The 17,806-nt window shown below is 40.0% G+C and overlaps 2 protein-coding genes across 3 annotated transcripts in view; both read left to right on the forward strand.

The window, feature by feature from the left end:
* Positions 1 to 6,843, forward strand: part of fance (FA complementation group E) — a 44,870-nt gene extending 38,027 nt beyond the window's left edge. Inside the window, exons 3-10 of one of the 2 annotated variants that reach the window (XM_059332552.1) lie at positions 1,744 to 1,788; positions 1,863 to 1,919; positions 2,993 to 3,136; positions 3,212 to 3,335; positions 4,308 to 4,383; positions 5,010 to 5,076; positions 6,499 to 6,624; positions 6,704 to 6,842. In XM_059332552.1, coding sequence (XP_059188535.1) covers positions 1,744 to 1,788; positions 1,863 to 1,919; positions 2,993 to 3,136; positions 3,212 to 3,335; positions 4,308 to 4,383; positions 5,010 to 5,076; positions 6,499 to 6,624; positions 6,704 to 6,808 — 744 coding nt within the window. In that variant the 3' untranslated portion in view covers positions 6,809 to 6,842. Of the gene's footprint in view, positions 1 to 1,743; positions 1,789 to 1,862; positions 1,920 to 2,992; positions 3,137 to 3,211; positions 3,336 to 4,307; positions 4,384 to 5,009; positions 5,077 to 6,498; positions 6,625 to 6,703 lie in introns of both variants that reach the window. The other variant, XM_059332553.1, reaches the window with a different exon arrangement.
* Positions 6,844 to 8,964: 2,121 nt separating this feature from the next.
* Positions 8,965 to 16,852, forward strand: LOC131971224 (putative C-type lectin domain family 20 member A). Its single transcript, XM_059332554.1, has 6 exons — positions 8,965 to 9,100; positions 12,236 to 12,393; positions 12,881 to 13,103; positions 14,286 to 14,621; positions 14,968 to 15,062; positions 15,587 to 16,852. Exons 1-6 carry the CDS (start codon positions 9,064 to 9,066, stop codon positions 15,710 to 15,712), a joined length of 975 nt encoding a protein of 324 aa, XP_059188537.1. The 5' UTR covers positions 8,965 to 9,063; the 3' UTR covers positions 15,713 to 16,852.
* The last annotated feature ends 954 nt before the right edge of the window (positions 16,853 to 17,806 follow it).

Below are 17,806 nucleotides of genomic sequence, written 5' to 3' on the forward strand. Positions count from 1 at the left end.
AACCCTCTAAACCACTGAAATATATGTTTTCTTTTAGTAATCACCAAAAATATACAGTTAAAAGCAGGGATAATCGTCAAGGTTTGAACTTTCTGGCGGTCCTTGAAAGGATCATCGGTTCTAAAAGTTTCTGTTCAAAATGCAGGTTGAAATGGTAAAAATCTGTTCAGATCGGTCCCTAGAGTCAAGAAAACTGTCTTACACACAAATTTAGGAGGTTAACCCCTCTGAGCGCCACGTGGGACTGAGACGCAAGTTCTTTTAAGATACAAAGATAAAGCCTTTATCGTTATAGGAAACTGTAAAAACAGACACCATCTTCAAAATTTTAACTTTCCACGAGTCCTTTAATGGATCATCGGCTGCATAGGTTTCTGTGATAAAAAAGTGATCAAACCCAACCTTAAAATGTTGATATTTCTGTTAAAATGTCTTTATTCTTGTTAGAAAAATTGCATGAGGAAACCTTGAAAATTGATAATCTGTCACCAACAGAAAAAACCTCACCATTTTTCTGCGCAGATCGTTGATGGGGAAATGAAGAGCTGGAGACATCCAAGTTCTCAGTTTAACATAGTTTTATTACAATACGTCAAAAAATGTGCACTTTACAGAGAATCTCCGGGTTCAAAAACTCATGTCCCTGAATACAAACAGACGTGTTTCAGTTCGTGAAGTCTGAACCACGACTCTCTCCCTGAACCCATTAAAATACTAACATTTGTTTACAAAACATGCTGGTCAATTTTCTCCAGGAAGTTCCGCCCTCCTCACTCGCCGATTCGCCAGTCCCAATTAACACAACGGCACGTCATGCCAGCTGGTTGCTAGCTGCCCCGGACAAGGCCATCCTGACCTGGCCTCTTCTCCAGAACATTCAACAAAAACCTCCTGTCTTGTTGTGTCTTACAAAGATATTATGGCTTACAGAGTCAAAGGATTTTCACTGTCTCACATAGATTCTAAAAGTCTAAAAAATATGAAACAGACAATGAAATATATGTAGTCAAAGTTTCTAAACCAAAATTAACACACAAACATAATCATTGTATCAAAATCATATTGTCTGACTTAAAATAAATGCATAGAGAGAGATATTACACTCAAGGTTTGACCTTTGAGAGTGACCTGCGTCACTCACAGAGACAGAGAACAGAGACAGACAACAGAGGAGCAGAAATCAAGCATCAAATCATTTACCAATATAGAAAATAATCAATTATTTTAACATTCTACATGTGTCAATCAAAATAAAGCGTTTACACAGAGCAGAGAGGAGAGGACAGGAGAGGCTGAAAACATGATAATACTTTAATATGTGGAGAAAACTGGTTTTACAACATTCAGGACACCTGTGGCCACTTGGAAAACAGTTTATATGTAAATTACTTACCAGAGAAATTCAACTTGCATTTTTTCTTTTTTTCTGATTTCTGTCATTCTCATTGTGTTATTCTGCACAAAGACATGTTTGAGTTGTTCCCACTTCTGATTCCATAGATGTCATACATGTTTTATGTAGATTTTATATATTGCATTGAAATACAAGGCCACAGTGAGTAAAATGTGGTGGTTCAGAGGGTTAAAGAGACAGATTTTTTCAAATGATGATGTGATAACGACCTGAAAGCAGAAGGGACAAAATTAAGTAAACTAATCAGACCATCATATTTTATATACTGTATTTTTCATGCCGCTGACAGTTGAAATAACAAAACTTGGTCTTTTTCTTTATTTATTTAGGTCTCTGTCCTGCAAATAAAAGAATTGCTAGAAAGTCAGATGGAGGTAAGATGAGGTTTTGCTCAGTTATCTCAGACTGAGTGATATTTGTTATTAATCCACTTGTTGTCTGTGTGCAGATGGACCAGAGCTCCATGGAGCTGTTCAAAGTGCTCAATGACTGTAATCCAAACCAAGTAGGTAGCTGATTTCTTGTTAATGTCTTCCCACTACATTAATACTTCTGTAGGTGTAAATTTCATTATATTTAAAGGTATTTGTGATATTTTACAAATGCCACTGAATTTATTGTCGATCAATATAGTTACCACTGGCTAGTTTACAGTAGTGATGTGAATTTGGTCTCTTTTTAGTGATCCGGATCATTTGTCTCAGCTCACCAAGAAGAGCCGGCTCTTCTGGCTCCCAAAGGCTCTTCATTTTACCACTTATACCTTTTTATAATTCAGACAAATTTTGCGCTGATTTGACTTGTGATTTGTATTTGAACACATATATCACTTCAAATTCAAAAAAATTGCTGTAGCCAATGGTATTTACTGTTGTAAAATCCCTTGTAACTCTCTAACTTGCTTTAAGAACCACTCTGCTATACAAAGCAGATAGAAAAATGCATATAAAAACCTAAGTATAGAAATTAATTTTAATGTCAGGAGCAACAGGTGGAGTAGTGGCAGAAGCAGCCTGCCTTTTTTCTTTCAACTGAACTGTTGGATGTACAGTTCTGAAATGCCTGTGTAAGTTATAAGTGGACCCTGCTGGATAGGAGAGCTTCACTTTACAAATTTTACACTGTGCTTCCATGTTGTCACAAGTGACAAAATGCATCCAAACGCTACTTCTTTTTCGACTTTCACTCATCTTTACACCACACTCCTCTCTCGTCTTCACTCCTGTCTCTCCTCTCTGCGTGTCTCCTCCTCCCCCTGTCACGTCTCAGCGCTGCCACCCCGCCCCTCCCTGCTTGGTGGTATGAGCTTTGTCAATCCTCACATGATTGGTTTGCACAGCATGCACCACAGGTACTTTTCCTTACGAGAAAAGTAAAAAAAGGAAAGAAAGAAGAATGGCTTGATGACGGACGTGAGCTGGCTCCCACCGGCTCTTTGAACCGGCTCGTTCGCAACACATCACTAGTTTACAGGAGTAATACCCTTTGAGCTTCACTAACCCACTCGTGATATAAATTACTTACTGATTGGTGGGGAAACACCAACACTAATCCCACATCTCTTCCTCTCCTGTTCAGGTGGAGGTGGTGTGCAGCATGCTGAGTTTGCCTGATTTACCGGAGCAGACTCTGCCTAAACTGTGCAGCAGTATTTTGGCTCCCACTCCTGACTTCAGCTTCAGCACGGCAGCAACACTCACCCGGAGCCTCCTGCTGCAGAAGGTCCATCACTTATTTTGCAAATGATGCTAAACGTGTCGCTGTGTTTGATCCTAACAGGATGCTATTTTACTGCAGGTGCTGTCCCTGTCAGAGCCAGCCTCCAGATGCCTCGTCACTGCGGTGACGTCTCTGTGTAGCCGCTACCCCAGACCAATGTTCCAGGCTCTGATCGGACCAGTTCTGGAGGAAAAGAACATCTGTGAGGAACGGGCTGAGATTTTGGCTGTTTTCTTACTTTTATGTTATGAGAAAATGGTTAGGAGAGAATGGAGAGAGACTGATGGAAATGTAGGCAGTTGTCTAAATCGTGTCATGGTTGAGGAGAACTTCTGTTGATAAAACACAGTAGTGGGATGTTGAGACAGGCGTGCTGGGTCATGGTGGAGGAGAACTACGTGAACTCTATGTGAAGACAGAGGTCCCCAAAACGGCTTCAGAGCAGTGCACCAATTGGAAACAAAGAGAGAAGGGCAGTTGTATAAAACCATGCATCATGGGGAACTATGGATTAAACAACAGTAGTATGTGCAGACAGAGCAAAACAGCTTCAGAGCAATATAGCAATTAGAAACAGAAAAAGGGTTGATAATTTGACTGTTTTCTTTGATGAGTTGATTAGTCTAAACACAATGTAAATTAGTCGAAGCAGAGAATGGAGGGAAGCTGGTGTAAATGTAGTCAGTTGTCTAAAACTGCGTGGTTGAAGAGAACTGGTGATAAAACACATTGTATGTAGAGACAGAGGTCCTAAAAACATTAAGAGCAATGTACCAATCAGAAACAGAGGGTTGAAATTTTGACTGTTTTCTTGCTTTTAGATTAGGCGATCAGTCTAAACGTCAAATGAATTAGTTGTGAGAGGAGAATGGAAAGAAACTGGTGTAAAACTGAACATGATGGTTGAGTAGAGCTAGAGATAAAACACAATAGAAGTATGTGGAGACACAGGTAGGTACCCAAAAACAGCTTAAGAGCAATGCATCGATTGGAAAAAAAGAGAAATACTAATGTAAATGTAGTCAGATGTCTAAAAATGCTGAGTCATGGTTGAGGAGAACTGGTGATAAAACACAATAGTAGTATGTGGAGACAGAGGGCAGATGCTGGGATGTTAGGACCTTGTTTCCTCACCTCTTGTCCCCAGCATCAACATCTTTTGCTTTGTTTCCAGGTAATCCACAAGCAGAACTGCTGAACAGACTGGTAGAAAGCTGCTTGGATTCACATTACAGACTGCTGGTGCTTCAGTAAGATAACACATTTAAATTATGTATATAATTATCCTTAATTGTGTAGTGCTCCACTACAAGTAAAAGTACTGTTCAGTGAAAGTAAATAAATATGAAAAGTTAAAGTATAAATGTTGCAGTAAAATGTTTCCTGATTCTATCTGATGTTTCTGGATGAATATTCCTGCTGCATTAATGTGTTTGTTGCTGCTGTAGATGTTTGAAATCCTGTTGGGTAGTTTAATCTGCAGTGATGCATCATATTCTATAAGATCATCATGTTTGTAGCGTGGCTGTCCTGTAAGATTCACGTATCTCTACACAGTCACACAAATGGCTGTTTTAAGCTTTGTGACAAATGCATTAAGAGGATATTTTGCTTTAAAAGTAGGATTGTCATCCTTCAGTTGATCTTCAGAATCAACACAACTTGACATAAATGTCTTTAACTGGATGTGAAGGGGGGGAAAAACTGAAAAAACTGTAATATTTCGCTCTGAGATCTAGTTGGGTAGATGTATACAGTTGCATACTATTAAAATACTAAGTACAAGTAATTCAAATTTGTATTTCAGTGCAGTACATGAGTAAATGTACTGAGTTCCACTCCACCACTGGTTTATAATTGTTTGTTCTCCCCTCAGAATGACATTTAAAGTAGCGTGGAGTGAGGCAGTTCTCTCTATTATCCACAGCTTGCTCGACTCCAAGGTGAGTTGAATGTTTATTCTTGGGAAAAGTACAGCAAGTAGTCATAACTAGGGCCCGAGCACTAACAGTGCAAGGACCCTAATGAAATTGGTCCGTTTATTGTTCCATTACTGAACAGTTCTACATAACAATATTTCATAAAGTCCCGCCCTTTTTGATTAACCACGCCCCCTTTTCCTAACCATCACTGCTTGCAGCTTTAATTAGGGCCACGGGGCAATCGCACCCAGCATTGGTCCCTACAGCTATTGCTGTATGGGACCAGTGCTGGGTGCGGTATAACAGTAGTGCACTGGGCGAAGCCCCGAGCACTACTGTTATACTGTGGATTTTTTCTTCTTCCTCTTCTGGACGCAATTTCGTCCCGCTACTAGTCCTACAACTTGAAGAGTTGCAGGACAAATTATATATCAAATCGTGCGGTTTGATCGGGATCGGTGTGCTATTACTTTTCTCTACAGAATATAAATTTTTCGTAACGTAAGTCGTGAAAAACTGCCCAAAATTTTGTATTGAAATGAATGGGACGGCTGAAAAACAATGAGCGAAAAAGAACAATAATTGGAGATTTTTAAACGTCTACTTCTCCGGCATAATTTCACCTAGTAACGGTACCCATTTCACCTGGTAAAGCTGTCAGAGTTATAGTTTGGGCGTAGGACGCACAGACGCGCCACCAACACGCACCAACAGCCTCATTGGCTCCCATATTAAAAACGCAGGAAGATTTCTGAAAAAGGGAGATGTAACAGTTTTTTTAGATCGCTCTAACAAAGCTATTTTTTTCATTTTTCTTAAAAAAAAACATATGTAGACGTTCAGGAAGAACTCAGGACGCTCAAAGTGAAGTCGGATCAATGATAGGTATTATGGTTTTGCCAAAAATGCTTTTTGTTCGAGGCCAGAAATTCCGGTCTGTCCACCTCTGCTGTCACTGTGCGGGAACAGGTGTCAGTTAATTCTGTTGATTGCTTTGATCTGATTGCCTTTGATCTTTGATGTGATTACAGTTACAGATACACACACACACACATGCGCGTAAGCGCACACTCTCCTCAAGATACACATGCTTCAAACACACACACACGCACACATACACACAGGTAACTTTATGTGATTTTAATTACACACACACATACACACACACACACACACACACACACACACACACACAGGTAACTTTATGCGATTTTTGCTACACACACACAAATGCGCGCATAAGCGTGCACACTCCTCCAGATACACATTTCACACACACGCACACACACATTTTGAGGTTAAAGGGCATAGTTTGAAATCTCTGAAGAATCTCATCATAGTGTACACACACCGGCAGTAGCCCCCGTGGCCCTTTCAGAATTTCCCCAGAGGAAATTTTCTAGTTGTCATTGTTATTGAGTTTTTCATCCCCATTTGTTTCAGCCTGATTTGAGTGAAGAACTGTTCACACAGTTTATTGAACAGCTTGTCAGCCAGTGTCCTCAATTCACAAAGTCTGTGAAGTTTGCAAAGATGATGCTAACTGTCCTCACCAAATACAACAGCCATGTAAGTCTGGAGATGTACATCATGCATAATGTCTGAACAGCGGAGGAAGTGTTGTATGTAATATTCCTGTGTTTTCCAGGTGAAGGCTGAACACAAACTCTCCCTGCACGGCTGCCTGGAGCTAAACGAGACATTCCTGAAAAAGTCTCTCCAGGCTGCTTTGAAAAGAATCGCACACATGTGAAGTGTGATCTCACCCAATGCATGTTGATATAACTATTTCAATAAGTTCTCGTCCACTTCTTGGCATTATTTTTGACGTTGTAATTTAGCCGGCCTTCCCGTCACATTAAAACGACTTTCGGGGGCACTGAAAACTCTAACACGCACACAGACGTACACAAGCACACACCCCAACACAACCAAGTGTCCTGTTATGATGGTGTATTGCGAAAATGTTTGATGTGTGTGTTTATAGTTTCAATGTGGCTTCCCATAATAAGATGATTAATCAATCAATCAATCAGACTTTATTTGTATAGCATTTTTCATACAAGAGTGTTTGCAACACAAAGCACTTTACATAAAAAAGGAGATAATAATAATATATACATAAAATATAAAAATAACAAAAACATAGAAACAAGCAAACACCCTCCGCCCATCCCCAATCGCATAATTCTTTTGACTCAGTCACCATAATTTAATGGTGACTGAGTCAGAAGTATCTCAATGGGTAATGGTTAATTAAAGTATAAATCAATTAAAAAATCTATTTTCTTGGTTGTTAAAATGATTATTAGTGGAATCAAACAACTCCAGATTTAAACTGACACTAAATTAATGTGTGCTCTGTGTGTCGAGCTGTCCTCACTTCACCTCGCTGACTCACACTTCAGCAGACAAAAGGCTTGTCTGTGTGCAGAAACTTGACCTGGGCGTGTTAAAATTAGATCAAATTTACATTGAGTTTGGTTTGGAAATACAAGTACAGGTGTGTGTGGGTGGGCGGGTGTCTGTCTGTTTGTCTCTGTGTGTGTGTGTCTACCTGTGTGTGTCTTAAACGTGTGAGGTGTGTATAAAATAGTTTGATTATTCTGCTTCTGTTTTTGTCTGTCCCTGTTCTCTGTCTCTGTGCGTGACGCAGGTCACTATCAAAGGTCACTATGTATGCATAATTCACTAAACCTTGGAGAGGTTTGAGTTTGAGTTTATTTACTTTGATTACATATATTTCATTTGCTTAAACTGATTAAGATTCTATAATCACAAAGAATATATTGTATTTCATATTTTTTAGACTTTAGAATCCATGTAAGACAGTGAAAATCCTTTGGCTTCTGTTATATCTCTGTAAGACATAATATCTCTGTAAGACATAACAAGGCAGAAGGTTTTGTTGAATGTTCTGGAGAAGAGGCCAGGTCAGGACTTGATGTCACGGCCTTGTTCCGGGCAGCAAGATTGTTGCCCAGGTGGCATGACGTGTCCTTGTATTGATTAAGACTGGCGAATCAGCGGATGAAGAAGGCGGAACTTCCTGGAAGAAATCTACCACCAAGTTTAGTAAACAATTGTTAGGATTTAATGGGTTCGTAGGGAGAGAGACGGGGTTCAGACTTCACGAACTGAAACCCGTCTGTTGTATCAGGGACATGGAGTTTTTGGACTCGGAGACCTCTGTAATATTGCACATTTTTTGACATATTGTCATAAAATTATGTTAAACTGAGAACTTGGACGTCTTCCTGCTCATCATTTCCCCATCAACGATCTGCGCAGAAAAATGGTGAGGATTTTCTGTTGGTGTCAGATTATTCAATTTTCAAGGTTTCCTCATGCAATTTTTCTAACAGGTGTCTGTGTGTGTATCTGTGTGTGTCTTAAACGTGTGAGGTGTGTGTGTGTCTTAAACCTGTGTGAGGTCTGTCTAGGTGTGTGTCTGTGTATGTTGTGTTTGTTTATTTGTGTGTATGTCTGTAATGTCATTAATATGCAAATGATTGCTGCGTCTCATCAGGCCATAAAGATTGAATAATTCTGAGGAATTGCCCACAGGAATCCTCCCTCCCTATATCCCTCTCTCTCTCCCTCTCTTCCTCTCTCTTTCTCCCTTCATCCTATTCTTGTGAATTTACTTAGAATAAATTACTAGCCAAATCTAAAATTAAAAATAGAATTACAGAAACAGATGGATACAAAGTGAAATGAATGAACTGTTTTTTGGTTGTGAAAAATGCTTTAGTTTTACATATTTTCACTCCTGTATCTTTGAATCCTTCACTTCAGATTTAAAGTCATGATTTGTTTGTGACCAACAAAGTGAGATCACATTTGATAGGAAAATGAGCAAAATGTGCCTGTTCCTGCAATATGCAAATGACTGCTGCGTATGATCAGGCCAGTTTGAATAATTCTGAGGAATTGCCCACAATAGATCTGTTTCAACAGCAGCGAGTCTCAAGTGTCACATCCACCTGAAGCGAGAGAGAAAACAAGATGTTGGTAGTTCTTCTGCTCCTCATGGCTGCACCAGGCAAGTCTTTCTTTCTTTTATATTCACACTACATTGATATATCATTATGGCTGCAGCGCTCTTATCACAAGTCTTTTATGATGCACTTCACTTACATTATAATTGATATAGAGACTAAAGCAGACTGGTTGATGTTGATGACATCATACATGGCTGGATAAAGAGCTCTGGTCCCGAGGCCTAAGGTCTCAGGGCCCCGCCACCTTCACCATGTCGGACACTTGCGTTGAAATATTTTCTGCTGATTTCTATATTTCCGGTCCAGCTCGGAGGATGTAATTTATAAAGTGAGTCCTCTGATCTTTATCAAAGTGACTTTTAAACCCAAACACACACTGACCTGATATCCTTTTTAAAAAGCTGGAATCAGACACATCCCAGGTTTCTTACGGGTGCTTGAAGTCCTTGAAAATGCTCCAATTTGAATGTTTTTCATGATTTGAAAAGTGCTTGGATTTTGGATAAAGTGCTTGTAAATGCTTGTATTTATCTTGCAACAACCAGCCGTCTGACTATAGATAATTACATGTTAAGTCGAAAAAATAACTAATAGCCACGTAAGGATGGAAGGAGGACATGCTTTTCTAATGAGCGCTGAAAATGCTAAATACAAACCATGGACAATACGTGGACCAAATCCTCATGTAGCCTGCTGTAAAGTCTGCAGAACAAGAGATCCAGCTTTTTTCGTCTGCACTCTGGACTCGTATGAAAGTTGAGGCAGAAGCGTTTACCACAGTCAGCCCTAGCTATGATTTGTTATGCTAACAGCTAGTTACAGGATAAATGACTGAGAGACTGACGGACACCGACACACAGCTGGTGACCCCACATATTTTCTGATGGTGTGTGCGTGCTCACCTGTGTGTGTGTGTGCGCGTGCGTGTGTGTGCTCTCCTGTGTGCGTGCATGTGTGTGCTCGCCTTAGTGTGTGTGTGCGTGTGTGTGTGCGTGCAGGGCTGGACTGGCATACCGGGCAAATGCCCGGTGGGCCGGCAAGACTTTTGGGCCGAACGACTTGAAAAAACAAAACAAAAAAATATTATTTTAATTTAATATATTTTTTGGTTGACTGACTGCCCAATGGCCAATAAAACAGGTAGAGGTAGGGCAGAAGGCCAAGGCCCCCTCCTCCTTGGCCCCTTCTGCTGTCAATCAGCCAGGGCCGAGAGCCCTCCTTGGGCCCATCGGCTGTCAATCAATCAGTCAGTCACGGCACAGCCAGAAAATAAAAATGTAAGAGAAACGCATAGAAGTAGCAGAGAAATTACGAGAAAAACAAACGACAAGCCCTTCAGGCAGATGCTGCAAAATGCGCCAAACCTCTTGGAAATGTTTGGTGCTGCGGCAGCTGGAGCTGACTCAGCACGGCGCCGCCAGGTGATGATGGAGGAATTAACCTTTAGGGAGTTAGGAGAGAGATGGAAAGATGGCAGCACCCGGCAACATGCGGTAAGAAGCAATAAATATTTCTCTGCCTGGCTCAAATATCATGAAGTCAGGTTAATAACTTTTGTTAGCTTGCTAACTTTTTGAACACAGTGTAGTTTGCTACATCATCAGTGTATCGTGTATAGACGGTGTCTTGTTTACAAACAGTAACAGGTGCGCGCACAGCCAGGGGGCAAGAGCACAGTTTCTGCTGCCTCTATATGTTTAGTCTGAACCTATTTTATACAGTCTATGGTCTGAACTTTTAATGAAGTTTTTCAGTTATGGACTTTAACTTATTGACTTAATCGGTTGAAGTTCATTGACTGGCACAGCAACATGCTAGGCTAAGCTTGCTGTTGTTACCAGTTTAACATTCTAGTGCCTCGTCATAATTTCATGTTGGTCAGTTCTGTTAGTGTTTGAAGCTGATTTGCTGTTGTCTGTGCTAGCTTGATCAGTTGTTGATAGATTTGGAGTTGATAAACAGACGAGCAGTTGGACGTGAAAATTATGATTTTAGTGTGACAGTGTTAAATTTGCTAGTAGGACATTTCTGTCTCTGCAGGCTAATTTGCTCACCCAAAGGGATCTTTTTAGATATGTAAACATTTGTTTCTTGAGAATTAGTAGAACACCATTTTAAAGTGAGCATGGAGTTTGCACTGTACTTTTACAGTTCTGTGTGTTCTTTATTTTTTTTCCTGCAGGCCTATTATCTTGCTTTGTTGTGCTGCATGTTATTGCATTTATATTAAAAAGTGAAAGTTATCTATTCTGACTTCCTGTGTTTTGACACTTTAGGATGAGGGCCATCTTATGTAGCCTGAATGTAGTGTAGTGTGGAGTGATATAGTTAACATATCTACATGGTTAAGAGAGCACTAAGATACGTGGTGAGTTATCAGTTTTGATGGGCTGGTCGGGGCAAAAATGCCAGGGCTGATTTTTTGTCCTAGTCCAGCCCTGTGTGTGTGTGTGTGTGTGTGTGTGTGTGTGTGTGTGTGTGTGTGTGTGTGTGTGTGTGTGTGTGTGTGTGTGTGTGTGTGTGTGTGTGTGTGTGTGTGTGTGTGTGTGAGAGAGAGAGAGAGGAGATTTGTGAACGTGCGACCATGTAGAGACAGGTGCCGTCGTGTAAATCTGATAAATAACATGACATAACATTGAGTTTGCTCAATAAAAGAACAAGGTAAAGAGCTGTTCTATAGGAAAGGTAAAGTAATATTTATTTTAAGATGTTTCTTGTTGCTCTACCCTGTACCTTCTTACTGAAGGGAGTTTTCTAATTCATAGTGGATGTGAGGGGTCCTGAAGTATTTGTGGGGCTTTCCTCCTAGTTTGGGTCGTGTATAGTTCCACCAGCTGCTGTTTGATCACTTTTGCTCCGAGCCCCGAGATTCCCATGCCACTATAGGATGTTTTATCAGATTAGCAAACTATACTTTTGGTTGTTAAAAGTGTAATACCCTGGCTGTTGGTATGGTTAATGAAATTACGCTTTTTAGTATGTAAGCACCCATCTAAAACATACAATTTACTACCGTCGTAAGGTCCTGGAAAATCTTAAAAATGAACCTCGAAGTTCTTGAATTTGACTACCGAAAATGTACATGAACCCTGTAAAATATAAAGTTACAAAGTGAACATGTATTAAAAAGTTATTTATCGCATAAATGTGATCAGTATGCATGTGTATCTCTACAGGCCTGTGTGTTCTACGTCGGTACCATTTCATTTTTGACCTGAAGACTTTTACTGAAGCACAAAGTTACTGCAGAGAGAAATACACAGACCTGGCCACTATAGAGAGCATGGAGGATGTGGAGATCCTGAACAGTATGGCAGAAACAGCAGGAGTGTCTGTGAGTTCACTTTCCTCTTTCTTTACTTTCAAACATGTTTTTGACATCATGTCAGTGACAGGTGGATTAAAAGTTTAACAATCTGAGCGCTGATACTTCAGAGAAACTTTAAAATCTTTTTTTACACTGAACGAGGACGAAGGATTTAGTTCCCCATTGAATGTGCATTATAAGGGATCTCCAGTATGAACAGCAGGATTTATTACAGGAAGCAGAACCTGTTTCAATATTCATATAGACACCTGAATATTATAAATAATGCAAATATTTGTTTCAGGCGGGGCGTCCCGGTGGCTCACACCGGTAGAGCGCTTACCATGTAGGCTGAGTCCTTACTGCGGCGGAGCCGGGTTCGAATCCGGCCTGAGCTCCCTTTGCCACATGTCTTCCCCTCTATCCCCCCCTTTCTATCTATCACTATCAATAAAGCAAAAAAATGCCAAAAAAAAATCTTAAAAAAAAAAAAATATATATATATTTGTTTCAGGCACCCTGGCTCGGGCTGTACGATGACGATGACTTGATGTGGAGGTGGTCACTGTCAGACACAAGTTTCTACACACACGGGAAGGAGGAGTTCAGACAATGGGGTGCTGGAGAACCAAGCAATGGAGGAAGTGGAGAACACTGCACAGTGATTGATGGTTATGGACAATGGTTAGATACCAGCTGCACAGACAACATTCAGGCAGTCTGCTCTGATGTCAGAGGTGAGAATATTGAGCAGTGAAGGTAAAACATACCAGTTCAGCTTGTTGACCTCTCCCCTTCTCTGCTGCTCTCTGCCTCCAGTTACATGAAGGTCATTTAAAGCAGATGGACGTGAGTCCTGCCTTCATTTCACTGTGAGAAGCTGCAGGTTTATATAAATAGCTCCATCATTAACAGGTTTATCCCACGTCACTGTCTCAGTCAACAGGGCTGCAAGAAAAGGAGTTCATATGCACGCAGCTCCACGGTGACTTCAGCTTCATGCTCACATTCATTAAGGGCGCTTTCACACCTATCTCGTTTGGTCCGGACTTTAGGACTTTTCAGTTTGATCCGAACCTAAATTCCAGGTGTGAAAGGTGCCAAAGTTTGGTCCGACCAAAAGAGGTGGTCTCGGTCCGGACCAAACGAACCAAGGTCCGAACCTTTTGCAGTGTGAAAACAACTTTTTTTTATATAGTTCGGACCTTCGTATCAATGACAGGATGTTTTTTTCTTCTTCTGCTCTCGAATTACGGTCTTGCGAATACCAAGCACTCTCACGTATAGCTCATTAAGCTGATGCTGCTGGTAGCAAAAGACCAGCAAAAGTATTTGTTGCGGCGATCTGCCTGGAGGTGCAGCTCCGTGTGTGTGACAGCGGCCGTGCTGCTGCATGCGCGCGACGGTGTGTGCGTTGCTCCGCGGCGCGCCTCAGCAGGTGAACACAATCACTAATCAGCGGCAAGGTAACACAAGACCAAGGACAAACATTTAATTGTGTGCACAATGGACGCATAACACATGGGAAAAGGACTCAAACGGAGTAAAAGGTGGCTCGCTGGATTCATTTTGTGTAAACACGTTAAAGAAGTAACACTGACGTCAGATGCCGGCCGGCCTAACAACGCAGCGTAACCAGAATAAAATGAGCCGCGGAAGTCCACAGGGAGATGACGTGTCCAGTAGAATTGTCTTGTAAAGTCCGTTATTCCTTTTGCCGTGTGAAACCAAAACCAACCGGACCAAATGTATACAATGAACACGGACCTTGGTTCGGACTTTCAGGTGTGAAAACGCCCTAAGAAACATTAAACTGCTGAGAAAAATATTCATAAGGAGAAAAACTCAAATATAAAGTATGCATCAGTGTTGTGTGTTATGTTGCCTCTGCACAGCATTTCTCTGTGCTCTATTTTCAGGGCTGGATGTGACATTTGTCCTCACTGACGACTCAATGACCTGGACTGAGGCCCAGAGCTACTGCAGAGAACACCACACAGACCTGGCCAGTGTGAGAGACATGACAGAGAACCAGAAGGTCCAGGAGCTGGTTCCAGCAGGAGGATATGTCTGGATCGGCCTGTTCAGAGACTCCTGGAAGTGGTCCGATGGAAGTAGCTCCTCCTTCAGATACTGGATAGCAGGGCAACCTAACAGTGACAATCAGGATTGTGCAGCAGCAGATTTCACATCCTCTGGAGGATGGTGGGACGGGAACTGTGAACAGAAGTATCCATTCATCTGCTACAGTCAAGGTGAGTGGTAACCCCTGATTCAACAGGATTTATATTAGATTAAGGTTTACTTTAGCATCATATGACAATAAATGTGAAAATCCGGGATGCTGATGTTAGCGTGCAGTGTGACCAACTGCAGATAATCAGTTTGTGTTGACTTAAATGTGAGAATATCAACAGATGGAGGAAGTAACTGCTGATAACTTATTGATAAGCCCCGCCCCCTGGTGGAGGCCTGCAGTATAGCTCTAAACTGACCACAGGCAGGACAAAACTAACTGATGACACTTTTACATCAACAGGATGCTGATTATTATCCAAGCAGAAATCTCTCAACTAATCATGTTTGATTTTCTGTTTAAAGTCACTTCAAAGCTAGTGATCAGACTGAGGCTGCAGAGGAAGAGCTCCTCTCTGGATCTGAATGACCCTGCTGTGATGGAGGCAATGCTGAAGCAGGTAAATCTGCTTTTTATTCTTTTTATTCAAATTTTATGCAAAAACTGAGCAACAAATGACTGTTGGAAGCATCAAGGTGAAACTTTACTGACCCTCGGAGAGTGAATTCACATTAAGGCAGTAAAAGAAACAGTCTGAGGAGGAAACAGATAAAGAGATATTTAAAATAAATAAACAGAGCAAAAATCATTGACAAACTCTATGTTCTAAACATTACAATGCTTTGGACAGTAACGTAACATGAGAAGTAAATAGCGTCGTAGTGCCACTCTGAAGGCTTTGTTGAGGTGGAATTGTGACTATTAATGAATCAAGACGCAGTAAAAACTTCTATCTGCCACCAAGAAAATGTCCAAATACAATCCAGCAATGTGAGAAAAGCCCGAGCGTTTACAGGAGAAGAAACAGGGAAAGTCACAAACTATCATGTGAGGAAAAAAAGGCTGAAAAAGAGCTTCCAGAGGATTAAATATAAAGAACAATGCAGAATGTAATCTCTCTGTGTGAGTAATAATGTTTTTCAGCTCCAACAGAAGCTGAAGGACCAGGGGCTGAATGACGACGTCAGACTGAGCTTTAGGAAGCAGTCAGATGGAAAAGTCTTCCACAAGGAGAAGAAGAAGACGGGGAGCAGAAAGGACGAGCTTTAATTTAGATTTGCTTTTAATCAGAGAAAAGTGTGTTTCTTTCCTCAGAGTCCTCGTGTGATGTGTGGGAATAGAGCTGCAACAATTAGCAGATGAATTGACTCGTTGCAGCTGTTTTTATAATCAAATCACCATTTTAGTCATTTTACAAGCTTGAATGTCAAATATCTGCTGGTTCCAATTCTCCAATTTAAAGATTTAATGATTTTATTGGTCATATATGATCATAAACTTATATTTTCTTATATTTAAACGTGTTGGTTTATTGAAACAAGACATTTGAATTCATGTGTTTGTGCTGTGGGGATTTATAACAGATAGTTTTCACTATTTTCTGACATTTCATGGATAAGATTAATAAGATTAGATGACACAGATTATTTATGATGAGATAAGTGTGAAGTGGTGTGGATGGTCTGTTTATCTGCTTCCTTTTCATGGTTTTGGTTTGCGTAGGTTGGTTTAAATAACACCAGAGGGCGACAGTGAGAGCAGATTGAGGAGAGAGAGAGATCTAATTAGTATCACCTAATTAGTATCGGAGACGCCACTGCTGTCTACTTTGATTCGTGTGATTATTTTTGTGAGAAACCTGTAGAGTTTAATTATTCCTCATGCTGTAGGCCATTTTGAGTTTGTGGGGTATAAATGTTGACCATATTCATAAGGTAATCTGAGTTGTGGATTAAGTCGTGAAATGACATTAGGAGCATTGTTTGTCTCACAATTTACATTGATGATTTCAGGTGACGAGGTATTGTAAAATGAAGTTTGTTTGCTGGAAATATTTTTATTAGATCTGGAGTGATTGGTAGAAATGATTTATTGTTGAAGTTTGATTTAAATTAGATTCTTAGTTTAAAAATTGGATTAAAACTAATTTCAGAGGTGGTAAAAATGCATAAAGTAATGTTGTGAAAATGTATGATGAAATAACAAAATAATGTCTGCAAGGAAGTTAATACATTTCTTTAATTTGCAAATTGTTGGTTTATTTATATTGGTCACAGTTTACTTGTGTGATGATTTTTTTGGTATTTTCTTTAGCATGGAGATAATAGAGAACACTTTATATAATACTGCTGATTTTAACAATAAATGGCCTCTGTGATCTATAATCTTTTGTAAAGTTTAATTTTGTGGGGTTTATTAAGGGTTATAATAGTTTACTGACTGTGCCACCTGTTTATGAATAATAAAATATTGTTGTAATTACGCACCGGGGCGTCAACTATGTTGGGGTATCTGTTTAAAGATACCAATTGCCTTCATCAAGGATCACCAAAAATGTTGGGGATTAAGGATGGCTCTTTTATGAATAAATGATGACCTTGCACAGGGCGTCAAATATATTAATAAAAGGGCGTTATCATAAATGCTATCCCTTCCATAAGGATACCAAATATGCCGGAATGAACCTGAGCAACACTTGTGTGGATCTCACTGTTCAAAAGTGTGGTTGGATGGCTATAAGAATTATTAATAATTATCATAAACAATTATTAATTATAAGAAATGATATGACTTGATTTACTCTAAGTCAGCTCGTTGGGGCACCATCTGTAAGAACAGAAAAATATAGCCAATTCACCTAAATCAGTCTCATAAAGTTATTAAACTATCAATTTGGAACACTGATTATTAATTATGAATATAATTATAATCAAATTACCATATTAATATTTAATAGTGGTTGAAGGAATCGTGAATTCTTGTCACAGCAGAGGTTAGAATATCGTTCATAATGTACGACATTAAATAGACAGCATTCGTAATCAAAAGGTATTTATTCTAACCAAGTAAAGCAAATAAAAGCACACATCTATAAAATAGAGAATACATTACAAAAGAGAAGGAAACGTGTGTGTGTGTGTGTGTGTGTGTGTGTGAGGGGGTTTACCACTCCTCAGACAATGAGCTGTGTTCAGCTCCAGTTAATTTAATCAGTGTGTGAGCAGGTCAAAGGTTAGTATAGTTAGTTGCAGTAAGACTGACTGTCTGTATAAAGCAAGATTAACATACAACTTTGATCGTAACACGAATGTCACATAAATATACTTAAAACACACATATAAACCAAATCATTAATCACAGGTC

Source organism: Centropristis striata, chromosome 5 (genome assembly GCF_030273125.1).
Source record: "Centropristis striata isolate RG_2023a ecotype Rhode Island chromosome 5, C.striata_1.0, whole genome shotgun sequence".
Taxonomy (NCBI): Eukaryota; Metazoa; Chordata; class Actinopteri; order Perciformes; family Serranidae; genus Centropristis; species Centropristis striata.